The sequence below is a fragment of the Chinchilla lanigera genome, unplaced genomic scaffold, assembly GCF_000276665.1.
Source record: "Chinchilla lanigera isolate Chin_1 unplaced genomic scaffold, ChiLan1.0 scaffold00040, whole genome shotgun sequence".
NCBI classification, from domain to species: domain Eukaryota; kingdom Metazoa; phylum Chordata; class Mammalia; order Rodentia; family Chinchillidae; genus Chinchilla; species Chinchilla lanigera.
Genome location: NW_004955441.1, coordinates 764,949 through 786,621, shown reverse-complemented (window position 1 = coordinate 786,621; position 21,673 = coordinate 764,949). Strand labels below are relative to the sequence as shown.

General features: G+C 36.9%; 1 protein-coding gene across 2 annotated transcripts in view; it reads right to left on the bottom strand.

Annotated features, from left to right (window-relative positions):
- Birc6 (baculoviral IAP repeat containing 6) overlaps positions 1-21,673 on the bottom strand; it is a gene marked incomplete at its 5' end in the record, with an annotated part of 183,622 nt that overhangs the window by 137,299 nt on the left and 24,650 nt on the right. For both annotated transcript variants that reach the window (XM_013517560.1, XM_013517561.1), the window contains 6 exon segments: positions 365-496; positions 947-1,036; positions 2,214-2,374; positions 3,671-3,896; positions 5,397-5,546; positions 19,981-21,375. In XM_013517560.1, the coding sequence (XP_013373014.1) occupies positions 365-496; positions 947-1,036; positions 2,214-2,374; positions 3,671-3,896; positions 5,397-5,546; positions 19,981-21,375 (2,154 nt within the window).

The following is a 21,673-nucleotide window of genomic DNA, read 5'->3' as shown; positions in this document are numbered from 1 at the left end:
CAAATACCAAAAAAAAAAAAAAAAAAAAAACCAGAAGTTTCACATAACCACAGTTACTTATAAGAGAAAATAATGTCAAGAGAGCTAGTGGAAGCCAGGTGTGGTGGTGCACACCTGTAATCCCAGCACTCGGGAGGCTAAGGCAGGAGGATCATTGTTGAGTTTGAGACCAGCCTGGGCTTCAAAGTGAGCTCAAGTTCAGCCTGAACTGCATAGCGAGAGCCTGTCTCAAGAAGACTAAAAAAAAAAAAAAAAAAGATAGCTAATGGAATTTCAAAAAGATATGACTCTTTCACATCGTTTTAAAAAAAATTTTATAATTATGCTATTATTTATTCTGCTTTTATAGAATGTATTACTTTACCTTTAACAAGTTTGGGGCTTGTTAATGTCAACATCCCAGCATGCCCTGACAGATCAAGGCCACTAGCAAGCCATACTGGCCCACACAGAATGTCTTCTTTATGGTCCTCTAGAAATGGACATAATCTCAGACCTAAAAGAAAAAGATTTCTCGTTTAAATTATTTAAAACATATTATTTAATAAGCAAACAACCATCCCATTCACATATACTACTACTACACAAAACACTGTATTTAAAATGGGATCTATTACCATGCTAAGGAACTACAATCAAGTATCTCAGGTGTGTTATTTTCCATTATCATATTATTTTTATATTTCACCTTGATTTTTCAAAAAAATGTACAGAACCATGACTTGACTTCAAAGCCCAACATATTAAAAAAGCAAGAATGCAAGTATTAGCGTAGCTGTGTTCACAAAGATGAGCTGAAAGTTAAAGCATATTGCCAAAGCAGAATTATAGGTTATTTTTTAATCAATTTCTTAAAACCAAGTTTTTGCAAGCCATACAGAAATCTTGGCCGAACAATCACTATTCCTTTTACTGTCATGGACAACAGCTCTATAATTTAACTCACACTGTGATTCCTCTACATCCATGTGCTGCATTTCTTCATTCAAATCAACCAGGGACGGTTTCCCATTTTGTTCCACGTCAATGTTAAGAGCTGGAGACAAAGGAAAGGTGATCTGCCTATCTACTGCTGTTTCTAGAGGATAAAAATATTAGTAAACTTAATTTTGCTTAATATCAATGACTTCTGTGCCTAAATCTCTAAAATTTGATGTTAAATTGGGAATTGTGATTTTTTTAAATCACAGATGCTATAAAATGCTTGTTAGGACAGGAAAAAACTGAATTCTACTAATTATTTTATATACTCTTTTCTCTCATTGTAATAAAATATCCACCTAAAGAAATTAAAAGTTCTTCACCTAGCCTTCACAGTATAAGTACTTACAGAGTATAAAATGCCAATGCCTAAATCCTAGACCCATTAAATAAAAAAAATCTGTTGTGATTCAAAAGAATACATACAAAGACATACACAAGCTAATACACAAACATGTAATTTTTGACAAAGGAAAATTTTCAAATTTTCTTGTTTAAGCGCCTAGTGCTAACTTGCATTTTATCTTGAAGTTATCCTAGGACTTCAAAATTAATCTATTAAAGAAAAAACACTAAAAAAAAGAAAGAACACTGAAAGTAACATGCTAACTGTGTATAACCTAGTTAAATAAATAACTTAGTTATATCAAATTTTGAACTTGCAAGAGTGACAAAAGCAGGTGCATTTGTGGCATTACATGAAAGGATGGCTTCACTAATAACCTTATCAGAGTAGTAACTCCCATAATGTAGTTCTTCTCACAACCAATTCTCCCCTCAGGTAAAGAAAAGCATTAAGCTAGTAATGCCCAAGTAAAACTAATCCATGAAGAAACAAATCCAGCTTCCCAAAAGGTATGATTAAATCATTCGATTTTTTGTAACTGAAAAATTCTTGAAATGATCCTGAATTTTTTTGCTTTGTTTTTGAAAAAGAAAGTGCAGCCAGGCACAGTGGTGCACGCCTGCAATCCTAGCACCCAAGAGGCTGAAGCAAAAGGGTCTCTGCGAGTACAAGATACCCTGGGCTATACAGTGAGTTCAAGGCTGACCTAAACTGCACAGCAAGATCCTGTCTCAAAAAAACACACAAACAATAAATAAATAAACAGCAAAGAGTATTCAAATAGTATGGAAGGAGCAGAATCTAAACAATCAAATTGAAAATTAGTTTTTTAAAGAAATAAATCACAAGATAAAATCTCCAAAAACCAATCTTGATCTGTTCTTACCATTCACTTTCCCTAAGCCTGGAGCCTTATTTTTCAGCAATGTCACTTGTATCTGTGGAATATTGGTGATATTTGAGTTCAAAACAAATTTGAAGTCCACATGTCCAACCATACATGCTTTAGGTAGAACCAATTCAAATACATGCTCATCCCAGCTGTTGCTGTCAAATAAGAGAGAAATGCTAAATAAAGGAAAATTTTTTCTTTACCCAGAACCGTATTATTATTAATATCATCTTTCCCACTTTAGTGGGAACATTTAGTGATTGAACATTAGGACAAAACAATGTTGTTCAATGGGATCAAAAAACAAGGCTAATTTCCCAAAGAGGAGGGTTAACTTTGGGCAAATGAGTGACTTTGTCTTAAACACCTGTCCTTTCTTTGAGAGCTGCGCGCAGCAGTAAACCCTTGTTTCTCCAAGTGTGGACTATAGTAAGTCAGAATTACTGCCAAATTTCCACGCCTCACCCTAGATCTATGTGTGAAGTCCTATATCCATTCTCTAGTTTTAAACTCTTATCCCATACCAGATGTTCAATACCTCACCAAATTATACTCTTTCTGCCTCCCAAGTAACCCATAATCTAACCACTCTTGACTACCTTCCCACCACCATGGTCCAGGCTACCATCATCAGTTAACTTGGATTACCACAACAGAAACCATACTAGAATCCTTCCTTCTATCACTGGCCAATGACCACTTTAATCACAGCCACCTAGAATCTATTCTCAACACAACAGTCACACAGTAAGTAGTCCTTCTAAACCATAAATCATATCACATCTACCCTGTACTCAAAATACCTTCCTACCTAATGCAGGATCAAAGTCTGGATTTACTTCCTACTATTCTTCAGTGTGTTCACTGTACTCCAAGAACAATGTTTTCTCACATTTCCTAGAACTCATAAAATACACTCCTTAGAATCTTTGGACTTGCTAGTCCTCTGAATTGGTATCTCCACAGAGGGCTTTCTCAGGCTCCATGTATAAATTCTATCATATATATGATCTCTCTCTCTCTCTGTATCTCTCCCTCTCTCCCTCAGTCTCATGCATATAGGTAAACACCCCCAAATTATTCTATCAACACACTGTTTTAACATTCCTCAAAACTTTAATGACAATAATCCATAAAATATATGTGTTCACTGTTTGACTATCCCCAGTAGAACACAAGTTCCACAAGAATAATATAACTAATGCCCACAGTGCCTGGTTTAAAAAACAAGCATTCAATATTTAAATATATTTGTGGATTAAGTGGGTTGCTCTCATTATTTTATGATACAACTAAGAAAAATACAGCAATTTCCAAAATCATGATGACAAATGAAAGGAACAAAGTTATTAATACCCAAAAGATAAAACAAATAGTAACATACTGAGGAAGTCCATGTTGTGACTAACAAATACAGAACATGGACTTAATTACATAAGATAACATTTCACCTGTCTGTCTGCAGTTTCCAAGTCCTAGTGTGCTGAGCAGCATCTCCATGATGCTGCTGATGCAAATGCTGAGGATGCCTCCTTTGCTGCTGTTCTTGCTGAACTTCGACCCAGCAGGGAGGAACAGTAGCTGAGAACCGAGGTGTCAATGTCTCAAAGCGGGTTAGCTCTACTAGAGATGTCAAAATTTCAATGGTGAACGGTTGGTCCACCAATAGGTCAACTCCTTAACATTAGTGAATAAAGTAATTAAAAGAGAAAAGAGAAAAAAGAAAAAACAGAATGTAATGTTAATTCACCTTTTTTTGTTCTGAACTATAATACTGTCAAATATCCTGAGAGTTAATAAGGTGGGCACAATTATCCAGACTGAACTACTAATGATGGAATAATAGCACAAAAGAAAAAATTCATCCTCAATCATTTAAATACACAGAGAACAATCACTTTTGGAAAAATCCAAATTTAACCTGTCAAAAAAGGATTTACTGGATTTAACTCTAAGTTACTAAGGTCAACAATAGCAGTGATACTAAAATGCAGAACAGTTCTTATCAAATCAACAATTAACTTTTACAAATTGATATTTACAAAATAAAAGGCTAGACATCAGGAAGTATATAACATTTGTCCTTTTATCACCACTTTAAAAATGTTAAGACTAGTCAAAAGCTAATCTGAGTGCAAATACTTACAAAAGATTGAACAGTTTATTTCCACTTCTGTGGTAGTTAAGATCTATCTAGTAGACATGCTATTATTAGAAAGTAACAATACTTCAGATGGATTAACTTTCTTTTACAAATACATCCATTCACATTTATGAAATGTCTAACATTTGACACATTGAAAAAGAACTAAAATATGAAATCTGGTAGGGTTAGAACATTTTCACAAAGAAAAATGATACAAAGTTCTATTAAGTTATAAACTGCTTTTTTACCCAAAGTACAGATATTTGCTGGAGATACTACTAAATATTGTTTATAAACATTAACAGCATGGTGTCAATGTCCTTTCTTTACAGTGGTTTTTTTATACCAAGTTGCATAGTAAACCAAGCTCTAATTAATAATTACAAGTCAGTATATCCCAACTGGGAAATTATTCTGCCTACAAGGAGTCTTCTAGAAATATGTGATCATGACAGGGACAGTTATACACTACTAGAGTCAAATGGGCAGAAGGAAAAGAGAAAGAGATATTGCTAACAACACAGGTCAGTCTGCCCAACACAACAGACCAGTAGTGCTGAGGGTGAGAAACTCTGATATACAATACAGTGAAGATTACTTTTTTTTGGGTTTTCTTTCCAGTACCAGGAATCGAACTCACGACCTCGCACTTGCCAGGCAGGCACTGTGCCACTGAGCTAAATCCCCAGCCCCATGTGAAGATTACTTTTTATTATACTACCAGTACTTTAGAATCACATAGTTACATATTAACTAGTGACCAGTGCTTTTGGTGCAAGAAAAACTATCAAATGCTCAAATGTAAGTGTTTATGAAGATCAAATACCGCCTTCAGAAATTATTTCTACCTAGAATATGTTGGAGTTTTAACACATTTTTCATTAATGGTTCATTAAATGCTACATTCAGCAGACAAAATACAGTAAGTGTTAAGAGCAAAATATAGCCACACTAGGGAAACACAAGAGGATTGCCCGTGTTTACGAGTATTTACATTTTTTAAAGCGTCATTTAAAAATGTACCATCATACCTGAAATGCCAGGACTTGAAGGATTTGATAAAGGTTTGGAACCTTCTGAAGATGGTTCTATTCCTTTAGAGAGAGATCCATCCACTAGAATATCAGCTTCATCAATATCATCACAAGTTCCTCCAATCTGGAGAAAATGAAGCTCACCACCTATAGTATGAAAAATTTCATCAACACAGATAATATGAAAAGGACAAATATTCAAATCAATACAATTTAGTTAAAATTTTGACTTATTTTAGTATCACTTGATAGGCAGTTAACAACAAAACAGGGGGCTGGGAATTTAGCTCAGCGGCAAAAGCGCCTGCCTGGCATGCGCAAGGTTGTGAGTTCAGTTCCTGGTACCAGAGAAAAACCAAAACCAAAACCAAAAAAAAAAAACAGGTACAATTTAGATAAACATTTTGTGTTTTTTTTACTATCACCAGATAGATAAGTAAGGCAATCGAAGTGCTTTATTTTCAGGACTGTAGAAATGTAATTGCCAAGAAATTGTTAAATAAAAGCCAATTTTAGTGAAGAAAAAATAAATGCGAAAACAGGTGTATTTAATTAATACTCTAAGCAAGACACCAATTTAAGTGGTTTAACTGATTCATCTAATCTTCACTGAAAACCTTTGAGCCAGGCTCTATTAAGGTGACAATCTTAAAGAGGAGCAAACTGATGAGCCAGCTGCACGGAGAAAAATAACGGACAGCAAACTCAGCAAATATGTAAGAAAAATTTTAAAAACATTGTACAACAGTATATTTTCACAAGAGTATCTGGAGATGCACTTCCAACATGACAGGATGAGGAGGATGATAAATTCTCTTCCTGTAAACAATATCACAGTGAAAGAATGTGAAATGGCAACATTTCCCAGTAAAGATCAAAAACACTTTATGTTAGCTAACCTGTCTTAACAATAAATACCAAAGAAAGTCCTTTAAAATCAAAGAAATCCAGGCTGGCAATGTGCTTGGTGACAGAGTGCTTGCCTAGCGTGTGTGAGGCTCTGGGCTCAATCCTGAGCAATGCAAAAAAAAGCAACAGCAAATTCTTAAGAGGGAAAAGAAAAGAAAAGAAAAGTTAGGCACAGTGATAATGCTTGTAATCCCAGCCTCTCAGACACTGAAGCAGGAGGACTAGCCTGGGCAACCTATAAGACCCAGTCTCAAAACCTTAAAAATGGGGCTGGGGATTTAGCTCAGCGGCAAAGCGCCTGCCTGGCAAGCGCAAGGTCGTGAGTTCAGTTCCCGGTACCGGAGAAAAACCAAAAAAAAACCTTAAAAAGAAAAGATTAGGTACCAGAAAAAGGGGAAAAAAGAGGAAATAGGAGAGGGCGAAGGAGATCAAAAGAGAAAGCAGAAAAGAACACACAGAAATGACAGTGAATAAAATAAGTATTTCTTCTCATTCTTATTAATATTTTTAGCCAGGCACGGTGGCATACGCCTGTAATCCCAGCATTTGGGAGGCTGAGGCAAGAAGACTGCCATGAGTTCAAGGCCAGCCAGGGCTCTGTAGTGGGTTCAAGGATAGCCTGAAGTGCATAGCAAGACCCTGTCTCAAAAAAAAAAAAAAAAAAAAAAAAAAATTTAAAAGATAAAGGTTTCATTAAATAGTTGAAACATTTTTGTCAGGTTTATTACATATCAAAATTGAAGGATTAAAGCAACATTTATATATACATTTTACTAGTATTAAATTAATATTCTTCTAAATTAGATTGTGATAAATTAAATCACTAACAATGTAACATGTATACACACATACACACACACACACAGAGTAACTAAAAAAAGTAACAAAAGTGCCAGTGATTTTTGCCCACTGAAACGCCCGAGTAGGAAGCTGTAAGGGTCACTGTTTTCACCAATGAATCAGTAACTGGCATCTACTGTTTCAGAACCCCAGAACCCAACAGGTACATGTGACAACCAGAAGAGTGGCTGCGAAGGGACTGGCTGACCTCCAGTAAGAAAACAGCTGCACTAACTGCTCCCCTCTCCCATTGCTGGCCCGCTGCAGCAGATGGGAAACAGGCCCTCGTGCCTGCAGGGGTTGAAGGACCCCCACGCAGGCAGCAGAGATCTTGGCCTCTAAGTTCTTGGGGTTCTGCATCTTGGTTGATCTGGAAGTTCCCAGAAGGACCACGGCGGACTCTTACCATGGCTTTGGTCTTCTCAGGCTATTGCCACTTGCCCAGGAAACATCTTCAGGGAGACTTAAAAGGGGTAAAACCCTTTAAAAGAGTATTGAGAAGGGCAAGGGGTTCTTAAGCCCTTTTGTCAGGTTGCTGACAGCAGAGACAATAAAACAGAAATGGCAATGACCACACACAACAAACATACCTTCCTCTATGAAAAATAATCTAGAAAAAGTCACAAAGAACAACAAGCAAAAACCCTGAGTGGAAGAACCAGTTTCAGAAGTACCACACACCATACTACTTAAGAATGTCCCCCTCCCATTAAAAAAAAAATTTTTTTTCTAAAGTATACAGAGAAATAGGCAAGTGTTGCTGTTTGTAAGTAGGTGACACCCCCCCTCCCCCGCAAAGCTCACCTGCTCATAGGTGAGGCTCTGGGAGGTGACTGGATCGCACAATCTTGATATTCATCAGTGGATCGGCCCACTGATGTGTTTACAGCTAACTGTGCTGGGAGATGATGCCTGCTCAGAGGCAGCGGTCACTGGGGGCAAAGCCTAAAAGGGTCTCCTTCCGCCTCCCTGCATCTCTGCTTCCTCATGGAAGGCCACGAGCACTTTCCCCTCTGCCACGCTGTCCTGCCATGCAGCCAGCACACTATGGACTGCAATGCTTGTAAGCTAAGCTGAAAGTTTACAAACGGAGCTGAAATAAACTTTTCCTCCCTTAAGCTGTGGGTGTCAGGTATTGTGTCTCAGTGATGAGAAACTACGAAAGTTAAGACTCAAAGGAAAAACGGAATTTAACAGAAACCACTCCCAAAGAAATTCAGACACTAGAATTCCTAACCATAAACATTAAACCAACCGTCTCTGTAGGGCCATCAGCTAATGGAAACAACAGGGGAGGGAGACGCCAAAGAAATGCGATGAACAAACATAAGATTAATAAAGAGAGAAATGAAAGATTTTCATAATTAAAATTATAAGTCAAAGGACTCAATGAAGAAAATGAAAAGACAACCCACAGAATGGCACAAAATAATTGTAAAACATACCTAATAAAAGGTTTAGCTGGGTATGATAGTGCAAGGCTACAATCCCAGCACTTGAGAGGCCGTGGCAGGAGGACTGCCACAGGTTCAAGGCCAGCCTGGGCTATACAGTGAGCTCCAGGTCAGCCTGAAACAGAAAGCGAGACCCTGACTCAAAAAACTCAAAAGATTTAATATTCTGAATTAAAAAAAAAAATTCCTACCACTCAACAACAAAAAATCAAAATCGGACAAATGACCAGAACAGAAATTCCTCAAAAGAAATATAAATAACAAGAACTTAGAAAAATGTTCAGGATCTATAGTCATTAAGGAAATGCAAATCAAAACCATAATGGGATACCACTTCACACCAAATACAATGGGTACTATCAGAAAAATGGAAAATAACAAGTGTTGGCCAGGATTGAAAGAAAATGGGCCTTTCTGAAGAACTTATAGAAATAGAAGTGGTGCAGACTCTACAGAAAACCATTTGGTGATTCCTCAAAAAGCTGACTACAGAATTACCATCACCCGACAATTCCACATGCAGGGGTATATACCTAAAGGAACCGAAACCAGGGACTCAAACGCTTATCAACCAGTGTCTGTAAGGCTCCTCCCCCCGTATTATTTACACATAAAAAGAAATGAAGAGCTGACACTACAAGGATCAACCCTACCAAATGCCTACACAGAAGCAACATCCAAAAGGACAAATACTGGAACACTGCACTTTTATGAGGTTATCTCCAGGACGTAAATTCATGGAGACAAAGCAGAACAGAGGTTGTCTAGGGCTGAGAGTAGGTGCATGGGCAGTTACTGCTTAATGGGGACAGAGTTTTCTGCTTAGGTTGATGAAAAAGTTCTGCGATGATTATACAACACTGTGAGTGTACTTGATGCCACAATATAGTACACTGTACAATGGTTTAAATGGCGTATTTTGTGTATTTAACTACAATGTGGAGGTGTGTGTGAAATATACACACACAACCCAGAACCCTACATTGAAGAATGTACTGTATAGAACCTCTTTCACACATGAGCATCCAGAAACTGTAAAAGGAACTGATAGCACCAAGGTTCTTTCTCAATAGCAGAAAAACTGAAAATAATCCAGACAGGAAAATAAATTACCTATGGGTGTTTTGCACAAAGGAATATTATACAACAAAAAAAGTGAAAATTAAGTGATCTTCAGGACGTGTAACACAGTTGGTTGTCTTAAAAACATGAGAGGGAGGAAAAGCAAATCCCCCAGAAAAAGTACTTAAAGTTTGATACCGTTTTTATAATACACAAGAACAAGCAAAAATCAGTAAATTATTGCTGAAACAGTCATATATGAATCATAAAAACAATTTTCTTTTTTAAAAGATACAAAATTTATTCTGAGTAATAGTTCTCTCTGGGAGAAGGGCAGAGTGTAAGAGGAGGAAGAGGACCACATCAGTGGATGCAAGCCATCTTTATTATAGTATGCTAACTCTTGGCCAGGCCTGGTCATGCACACCTATAATCCCAGCACTTGGGAGGCTGAGGCAGGGGACTGCTGAGTTTGAGGTCAGCCTGGGTTACATAGTGAGTTCAAGGCCTGGCGGAACTACAAAGTTACATTCATGTTTAAAGAACTGGGGAATTAAACTGATATAGTAAAGATATTTATTAAACAAAAAGCACACAGTAAAAAAAAAAGTGAAACTAATATGAAAAATATTATCACCAAAATAGCAAGCATAAATGCCACCATAAAAACTGTATTAAATGTGAACTGGTTCACATTAACAGGCAGGGACTGTCCAACTGAGTAAGAAAGCAAGACTTAACTATATGCTGCCCATAAAACATGTACTTGACATTCAGAATTCCCAACTGGGTAAGAGTGAAAGTGTGGAAAAAATATCGGCTGCAAACTGGAACGAGACGGCTGCAATGAGTTTATTAATATGATATACAGACGAAGAATATTTCACAATGACAAAAAATTAGTGTATCAGGAAGATATAACAATTATAAAAGAGCCTCCTGAACAAAACAGCCCCAAGAGAAGTGAAATAAACAATGACAGATTTAAAAGAAAAAGTAAACATTTCTACAAAAAACAGTTGAAGATTTCAATGCTTTTTCAACACATTGTTTTCAAGTACATTCAGAACATTTTCCAGGATAGAGACTGCTGGCTCATTTAAAAGTCTGAAAAATCACTGAACACAGTGGTACATGCTTATAATCCCAGCACTCAGAAGGCTGAGCCAGGAGAATTGCCTTGAGTTTGAGGCTAGCCAGGCTATATACTAGTAGTTCAAAACCAGCCTGAAGTACATAACATGCTGGGTTTTGTTTCAAAAACAAACAACAACAACAACAACATGGCCTGAATAATGTAAGGCCAGCTACTTGGGAGACTGAAGAAGTTTGAGGTCAGTCTGGACAACTTGGTGAGACACTATCTCAAAGTAAAAAAATACAAAAGGCTGGGGATGTAGTTCAGTAGTAAGGCCTTGAGTTCAATGCCCCGTCTTTAAAAAAAAAAAAAAAAGTCTCAATTTTTAAAACACTGACATCATTTAATTTATGCTTTTCTCACCACAAAGAAATGCGGAACAGAAAGAAATATAGTGAAATGTTAAAAAAAAAAACAAAAAAAAAAACTTACAAATGAATATAGGTCAAACAAGAAATCACAATAGAAGTTAGAACACATTTTAAGCTAAAATAAATTAAAACTAAGACACCAAAATTTACAAGACCCAGCTAAGGCACTGCTTTTAAAGAAATTTATAGCTTTACACTGACTAAATCCAAGAAGGTGGGGAATCAGCTAAGCTTATACCTTAAGAGACTAAAGAGCAAAATAATCCCCAAAATGGGCAGGAGGGAGGAAATGATAAATAGTATTGTAGAAATTAATAAAAGAAAAGAAAAAATTCTTTTAACTCTGAAGTTGGTTGTTTCAAAACAAAATTAGTAAAATAAACCTTCAGCCAGACTGATGGGGAGCACTGTACAAATTATCACAAATGAGAGCAGTGACATCAAGTAACATTTACAGAAGAAAAAAGACTGTAGGGAATATTATGAAACATTTTAATAACCTAAGTCAAACAGAAACAGGCAACTTGAATAACTCTCTATAAAATAACTGAATTTGTAGTCAAGAATGTCACACAAGAAATATCCCCAGGCCCAAGGGTTTCACAGGTTAGTTCTCAGAAACATTTAAGGAACAAATGAGCTGTACAGAAACTTTGGCACAAAACTTTGCCACGTCCCATTCTACTCTATCAGGCAAGTATTACGGATGCAAAACCAAAACAGAAGACAGGAAATTAAATCAAAACAGAAACATTAACAGGACCGTATAAAACTTCTCACAAACAAAAATGCAAAACAATATGAACAAAATTTTGGTAAAGTGAATCATACATTGTGACCAAGTGGATTTTAACCTGGGAACTGACATCCCAAGATTAATCAATGTAATTCACTGTACCAAATTAAAAAGAAAAACTATGTGATCATCCCAAGAGATGATTTCACGAGTATCTGAGAAAATGCAATATCCAAACTGATGTGCTTGCTGGAGGGGCACATACACCATACCCAACACTAATGGAAATTCTCAGGGAACTAGGAACAGAAACTACAGAAATGATTCTCTCCTAAACTCAGTCACACGCCAAGGATGTTATCACATATACTAATAATTTCAGAAAATGGGAACTTCTGAGAGAATTTTGACTCAATCTCTCCTGTCATCCGTAAAAACATACAGACTTCATGTAGGAGTTATATTCAGTATTTTTATACTTTATACCATGTTCCCTTTGAATTGTAAGCTTTTAATCTTGTTTTGTTTTTTAAGTTTAATTGTAAGCTTTTTTAAGATGTAACTTTTAAATCATTAATACATCAAAGTATCATATATATTGTCAGTCCATATATTGCACTGTTTATCTTAGTTCTATCTTCTCATTTAAGTTTTCCTTTCTATTCTAAATGTATCTGCAAGCAAAATATCAATTTAACTTTCATTTCTAATTCTAGTCTTTAAAAAAAGAAATTACTGTATTTGTTCATATCATCTACAAAGTTTTGTATGTATATTCTATTTCTAATTTTTATTGAAGATTGCCTTGTTAAATCTACTTGCAGCACATCGTTAACCCTACTTAAAATTAATTTAGATGTGGTAATGGAGGCCTACCATACCAGCAACTCAGAAGGCTAAGGAGGAGGAGGAGGAGGAGGATCCCAAATTTTAGCCAAGCCTGGGCATTTAGCAAAGCCCTGTCTCAAAATAAAATTTAAAGGGATAAACACATAGCTCAGTGACAGAGCAAGTGCCTAGCACGCACATGCCTTCGGGGTCATCCCCAGTAACAAAAAACGTTAACTTAAAACATTTATTATTTGTCACAGTTCATAACTGTGGAATGGGGCAAAAGATGAGAGATCACTCAGAGTCAATCTCCAAGTCAACTCCAAGAAGGCCCAGAGGGACTGCCCTTTACCAAGACCCCTCAGCATGAGGGAATCTCATAAAGACTGCCCTGAATCAAAGTTTCTGTGTCTTTTTACTGATAGAACTAGGACACACGGACAAAGGACAAAAGAAGGATGATATCTGTGCAGGAATTCGTGTAGGGGACAGAGGAAGGTCAGGGTGGTCAGTTACATGACTGACCTTGGGGCCAATCTAAGCAATAAATCAGAGTACGGGGAGGAGGAGGTCCTTAAGGCAGTGTGATCTGATCCTACTTGGACTGACGGCCCTGTAGGCTATCTTTTCATCTCTAACCATGCATTCCAAAAGGTTCTGGACATATGGGTCCAAAGTCCCTTAGCTCTGTATATTCATCTCATACACACCTCTGGCCAATGCCCTAGCAATTATGTATGGGTTTATTTTTATAAAGACTCAGTAATTCTCCACAAGAAAGTCTTATGCTGTTTGAAAATACCAAGACGACAGTGCCACATCCACATGAGTCACATGCTTTTTAAGTCACACATGTACTTGCCACACATACATTATGGAACAAAATCAGTTCCTTCCCCTTAACTGTTATTAATCTGATCCTTTCAGATATATATCAGTCAATCCTTAAAATCAATTGAGATAATTTTCAAAGGGGCTAACTTCTCAGGACTTTTATGTCTTTAAGTTCATCTGGGTAAACTTCCGACTAGGGAAGCAGAGTAAGATCCTCTAACAATGTCTTTCCTCGGATACCAATTTGCACAATGGAGACTATAGAACTCAACTGGAGACGTTTCTTACGGGCGTATTTTCTCTTGTTCATTTGTTCCTGTTCTTAATCATATGATCATGTTAAGATGCCATAACTTCGTAATAGCTTGTTATAATCAAAAGATGTTTTGTAAGCCTCATGGTAACCACAAAGCGAAAATCTATGACAAAATAAATATAATAAAGAAGAAATAAAAACTCATTACCAGAGTAATTCACTCACCACCACAAAAGACTGTGAAAGAGGGACAAAGAAAGGAACTACAACGAAACTGGAAACAGGTCACATAAAAGCTGTAGTAAGACTTTATCAATGATTACTTGGAATATAAGTGACAAATTCTCCAATTAAAAATCACAGAGGAATTTAAAAAAAAAATAAAAAGAAGACCCAACTATACGCTGTTTACAAGAAATGCACTTTTACTTCTAAGGACACACACAGACTGAAAGGGATGAAGGAAAATATTCCAGGAATACAAGCCAGAAGAAAACAGACCTTACAGTACTAACAACAAATAAAATGGACTTAAAAGAAAAGAAACAAGGGAGATCATTATACAATGGTGAAAAGGGTCAATTTAATAAAATGAAATGACAATTATATAACGGCTACTGCATACACTTTCTTCTCACCAGTACATGCAATATTCTCCAGGAGAGATCATATGCTAGGCCACAAAACAAGTCTCAACAAATTTTAAAACACTGCAATCACATTAAGGATCTTTTTCCTCTTGCAATAAAGCTAGAAATCAGTAACCAAACAGAAAGTTTTGGAAATTACGCAAAATTTATGAAAATTAATTTTTTTTAAACAATGAATGGGGCCAGGCATGGTGGCACACGCCTGTAATCCCAGCACTCAGGGGGCTGAGGCAGGAGAATGGTTGCCGGTTTGAGACCAGCCTGGGCTACAAAGAGAGCTCAAGGCCAGCCTGAACTACATAGCAAGACCCTGTCACAAAAAAATAAAATAAAATAAAATAGACAAAAAATAAAAAAAAATAAAAGTAAACAATGAATGGATGCAGAAAAAATGAAATTTTTTTTTAAATTTTTTTGGTACCAGGAATCGAACTCAGGACCTGCACTTGCCAGGCAACTGCTTATGCCCCTGAGCTATATCCCCAGACCAAAAATTTCTTGAAACAAAAGTGGAGATAGAACAGACCTAATCTATGAGATACTGCAAGAGTACTAGAGGGAAGTTCACAGTAACCAATGCCCACATCAAAAAAGTAGAAAAATCTCAGATAAGCAACCTATCATACTACATCTCAAGGAATGAAAAAAACAAGAACTAGATCCAAACTTAGTGAAACGCAACTCTGGGCAACCTAGTCAGACCATGTCTCAAATAAAACTTTAAAAGGTTGGAGGTCCTGTTCAGCATTCCCACGTTCAAGTGGAAGGAAGGAAAGAAGGAAAGGAGAAAGGGAGGAGGGAAGGAAGGAAAGAAGGGAGGAGGGAAGGAAGGAAGAGAAGGAAGAGAAGGAAGAGAAGGAAGAGAAGGAAGGAAGGAAGGAAGGAAGGAAGGAAGGAAGGAAGGAAGGAAGGAAGGAAGGAGGGAAGGAGGGAAAGAGGGAAGGAGAGAGGGAAGGAGGGAGGAAAGAAGGGAGGGAAGAAGGGAGGGAGAAAAGGAAGGAAGGAAGGAAGGAAGGAAGGAAGGAAGGAAGGAAGGAAGGAAGAAAGGTATACACAACCAGATAAGGACAGGAGAACAAAGACAACCATAGGCCACTCTCTCCTTGATGAACACAGACACAAAAATCCTCAATAAAATATTACCAAACCAAATCCAATACATTTAAAAGATTATTCACCAGGTGTGGTGAAGCAGAAAAGTCACAAGTTCAAGCCCAGCCTGGGTTTCTTCGTGACTAAGCAAGACCTGCATCAAAATTTTAAAAGGAACATAGCTTAGTGCAAATACCTTGGGTCAATCTCCAATACTGCAAAAGAAAACATGAGAAAATATGTTCATTATGAGTGAAGGATCTAACCCCAAGAATGCAAAGAAAATTCAAAATTCATAATCAATAAACATAAATTGGGTGCTGTGGTGTATGCTCGTAATTCCAGCTATTCAGAAGGCTGAAACAGAAAGGTTCCAAGTCTGAAGCCTGGCTGGACACCTCAGTGAGACCTGTCTCAAAATTTGAAAAGGACTGTGACAATAGCTCAGCGACACAATGTCCATGGCTTTCTTCTACAGTGGGGGAAGGCGTATCGATAAACACAACACACTGTATAAACAGAATGAAGCACAAAAAAGGTCATTTCAATTATGGCACAAAAAGCATCTGATAAAATTCAACAACCCATCATGATAAAAACACTGAACAATTTACACACGCAAGGAACATATTACAACATAATAGAAGTCATTTATAAGCCAACAGCTAACACTGGATTGAGTGGGTAAAAGCAGAATCTTCATGTCTGTATCTGGAACAAGACAAGGATGCCCACTTTTATCTTTTTTTGTTGTTGTTTTGTTTTCCACTTTTATCACTTTTATTCAACATAGTGGCCACAGCAGTTGATCTAGAGAAAAGAAGTAAAGGGCACCCAAATTGAAAAAAAAAAAAAAGAAGTCAAATCATCACTGTTTGCAGATGACATCTTCTTATACATCAAAAGACACAAAAGACACACCAAGGCCAGGGATGGTGGTGCACACCTGTAAGTCAACACTCAAGAGGCTGAGCAGGAGGATCACCTGAGTTCGAGGCCAGCCGGGGCTACAGAGTGAGTTTGAGGCCAGCATGAACTGCACAGTGAAAAAAACAAACGAACGAAGACAAACAAACAAACACCAAAAATTGACTAGAACCAATGGCTGAATTCAGCAAAGTTGCAGGATACAAAAATCAACATACAAAATCAATAGTGTTACTATATGTCAATACCAAAGATGTAGAAACAGAAATTAAAGTAATCGCATCTATAATAACTACCAAAAAAAAGAATAAAATACATACAAATAAATTTAACCAAGGAAGTGAAAAACCTGGCATGGTGGTGCACACCTATAATCCTAGCACTCAGAATTTGAGGCAGGAGGACTGCCAGAAGTTTGAGGGCAGCCTGGGCTAGGTAGTGAGTTGAAGGCCAGCCTGGACTACATGACTAGATCCTGTCTCAAAAAACAAAAACAAAACCCAACAACAAAGAGGTGAATTCTCTACAATTAAATTATAAAACACTGATGAAGGAACACAAGAAAGTGGAACAACATTCCACATTTATAAACTAGAAAAATCAATACTGTTAAAATGTCCACACTATTCAAAGCTATTTACAAATTCAACATAGTCCCTATCAAAATGCTAGTATCATTTTTCCCAAAACTAGAAATTATATGAAACCACTGACCCCTTAAATAGCCAATGCCATTTTTTGAGCAAAAAGAACAAACCAGGGAAGCTTTATGCTACATGACTTCAAAACATACAAGCTACAGTAATTAATAGCAGTATGGGGTTAACATAAAAGCAGACACACAGACAAGTGGAAGAGAACAGAGAGCTGTAAACAAACTCATGCATTTACAGCAAACTGATTTTTGTCACAGGTGCTATGCACAAACGTTGGAGAAAGGACAGTCTTTTTTTTTTTTTATTTTAAAGAGAGTAGTAAATGAGAAACAAAGAAATAGCACAGTAGCAGCATACCAGTATCAGAAACATAAACAAATCAAAGCAAGAACATTCAAAGTGATACAGGGTCTCAAGAAAAATTAATACAAATCAACAGTGGCTGTTACGTTACATATCCCTATCCTCAACTACACTGCTCAGATTACCAGATGTAAGAATGAAGGATTGCTCAAACCATTACAGGGAATAAGAAAGTAATTCTTCAATAAAACAGTAGAGATAATACAGAGTTTCACTAGACAAGATGGTAGGAGTTCACCATTATAATTCCATTGCATATTGTTACCTTCAAATCAGTTGCTAAGGACAGTCCTTAATACTGCTGAGAAAACTGGACATCCACATGCAAAAAAAATGAAGCTAGACCCACTATCTCTCACTAGTTACACAGATCAACTCAAAAATTTAATATAAGGCCTGGATCTACGAAACTACACCAAGAAAATACAGCGAAAAAGCTTCAGAACATTAGAATGGGTAATTTGACAAGAACCAAAAAGCACAGGAACAAAAGCAAAAACATACGAAAGATAATCACATCAAACTATAAAGCTTTTGCACAGTGAAACAATCAACTGAATACAGAGACAACCTACAGAAAACATTTGCAAATGTATACACCTGACAAGGGGATGACATCTAGAACACAGTATTATATAAGGAACTCTAAAAACTCAACAGCAAAAAAAGTAATAACTAGATTTTAAAATGTGTAATAAGGGCTGGGGAATATAGCTCAGGGGCACAAGCACCTGCCAGGCAAGCGAGAGGTCCCGAGTTCAATTCCTGGTACAAAAAAAAGTGTAATAAATCTAAACAGACATTCTCTATTTAGAAGATATGCTTGACCAACAGGGGCATGAAAAAATACTCAACAGCAATAATCATCAGAGAAATGCAAGTAACTACAATGAGGTTTCACCTTACCCCAAGTAAGAATGGCTAATATCAAAAAGACTATAGATAGAAGTGCTTCTAAAGATGTGGAAGAACGAGACTCCTGGCAAACTGCTGGTGGGCATATAAGTTACAGTATTACTAACATTTATGGAAAACAGTATGGAAGTTCCTCAGAAATCAGAGAACTACGATATGGTCCAGCAAAATATGACTAGAACTAATGGTTGAATTCAGCAAAGTTGCAGGATACAAAAATCAACCTACAAAATCCATAGCATATTCAAAGGAAACGAAATCAGAGTGTCAAGGAGACAGCTACACTTGCATATTCATTGAAGTACTATTCGTAATGGCCAAGAAATAGAATCAGCCTAAGCGTCCACCAACTGATGAACACCTGAAGACAATCTGATACATACACACAATGGACTACTACTCAGTCATAAAAACACAAGGCAGCCCTGTTACTTGTCACAACATGAACAGAACTGGAGACCATTATATTAAGTGAATGAAGCCAGAAACGAAAGATAAACACCACACGATCTCACTCATATGAGCAATTTAAAGAGTTTATTTCACAGAAACTGATTTGAATGGTGGTTACTAGAAGTTAGAGAAAAGAGAATAGACAGGCTCTATGGAGCATGAGTGCATCAAATGGGGACTTTCAGTAACAGTCACATGGCATGCATTTCAAACAGCTAGAAGAAATGGTTCTACATGTTTTCACCACAAACAATACATGTTTTAGGAGATAAATATACTTAGCCTGATTTAAATATTATATAATGTATATATGTATTGAACATTATACCTCATTACTATTACTAAAATATTATATTTTAGCATTAACGTTATTTTCCTAACAGAATGTATTTAAAAGTCTTTTATTTAAAATTCTCTATCACATGATTATTTCCTAGCAGTTCCTACTGCCTAAACTTTAAAAACACATCATCCATCTATTTTCATTATTATTCTTTAAATATTTAACACTCTTTAAATCACTAAATCCTCACTACATTTCTGGAAAAATACTAATGTCTCATACAGATATGCTCTGGAGCCAGATCACTCAAACCTTACTTCACTTCAGATGACTGATGACAAGTTACACTGTTTTTAATATTTTAAAACTTTCAGATGAAAGGCTGCAAAGAATTCAAGAATATGTGCTTGACATGGTGATACACACTTGTAATCCCAGTAATTGGGAAGCTGAGGCAGGAGGATCGCTGCAAGTTCAAGACCAGCCTGGGCTACAAAGTGAGCTCAAGGCTAGCCTGAACTGCAGTGAGACCTTGTCTCAAAAAGACAAAAAAAAAGAAAAGAAAAATAAACCAAACAACAAACTTTAAAGGGCTGGGTATGTAGCTCAGCACTGAAGTGCTTGCCTGGTATGCATGAGGTTAGATTTGACCCCCAGAAGGCGGTGGAGTTTAAAACAATAGATTTATGACTTCATTACTAAAAACATTCATCTCCATCAATATGGATCTAAAATTCACACTGAATATACACATAAACAAATGCCATATGCAGGGACTTTAGAAGATCTATCAAGGAATCCAAGAGCTTACCTTTGGTGCATGCACACAGCCTATCTGTGCCCGAGCAGTAAATGACAGAAACAAATGTGTCCTGTTCTTCAGTGCCCTCCTTTTTGGGAGGTTCTACTTTGGCCAAAATTTCAAAATTTGAAAGATCTAATATTTTTACATATCCTCCCTGAGTGGTTATTACCAGATGTCCAAGAGTAGAAATATCAGACTTTTTTTCTCTCTCAAAGCCATTCTTTGAAGTTAATTGCATTTCTTCAACAGGCTCCTCACAGTCATCTTCTCGATTATCCAATATATCTGGTGGAAGCAAAATGAGCGAGGTAATTGTGTCCTGGGGATCTTTGATATGTTGGATTTTTATTGGCTCCTCTTCTAAAGTTACTATCCGCGTGGCATAATTCATTTTATAAAGTACTAAATATCCACCACTAACACTCCTCTGCTCAGGCTGAATTATCAAAGGGGTCTGTACATCTGCTGGTGATTCATGTTGGATTACACTAATGTTTGCACCATTCACTACAGCAAGATTTGATTCCAACTCAGCTTTCCGTCTATTACATAGTGCAGAGTTTAACTTATTTAAATTATTCAAGGCCTCTACTTGATTTATTGCACTCAAAGATTCAACAGGGCATGTCCGCAGTCCTACCAACAAATGAATTCCATCAGCACAAGGAGTTATTGAGTCTATACAAAGATTCTCCTCTTCCGCAAACTTTGGTAGCCTCAAGCACTGAACCAAAGTTCCAGGCTTGGGAAACACAGAATTCCACTTCTCAGAATCTGGAGAGGTAAGGTTGGCTGCTGCATCTGCAAACTGCTGAATGTAAGTCACAGGAGGATCCTGCAGCAACAACTGTTCCTGATTATCCAGCTCCATTTCAATAATCTGTGGAACTGTAAAACCATCATCATGCAAACTTTTACTCATAATATTGTTCATCTGTGAAAAGATCTTTCCTGCTTTCTCATCAGATTCTTTGATGCTATAAAGTAGTAAAACAGGTAAAGTCCTCCTTACCAGAGGAGAATTTAGTTCTGAATTAGTGCAGGATTCATTGTCAGTCGACCCTTGTTCTGATATACTTTCACCCTGAGTTCTGCTTAAACCATCCAGTGACCTGTGAGAATTACTACTAATGGGTGAAGTAGCAGGAGATTTATATGTTAATAAACCTCCAGCTAACAAACATGGAAAGGGAATGTTGTGTTGTTCCTGATGCTTTTCCTTCGTTTTTTCACTCTTAGAGTTTGTTAAGCAAGGATTTGCCCCAAGTTCTTCAAGATCTTTGACAGTATCCTCGAGCACATTTGCAACGATCTCCCACTGAAGTTTTTCTGGCTGTTGGAGAATACTGAGCGCTGTTATATCAAGGCTGACTTCCATGGCTTCCTTCTGTGATGTATGCCCTTTGAAAAGGAACAGTATTTATTAGACATAGCCTTGTTAATGTAAATAAAAACCTGCAATTTAATTGGGGGAGGGTACCAGGAATCTAACTTAGGACCTCACAACAAGAGAGGAGCTGCGCCACTGAGCTGAAATCCAGAGCTCCTAAATTTTTCAACTTATTCAGTCAGTACATTATACTAAAAGTATTTTAAAACAATCAAATCTTACATGAACCTGCTCACAAACTCATAAAGGTCGAGGAACTCAAAATTATTTTCATCGGTTCCTGGTACCGGAGAAAAACCAAAAAAAAAA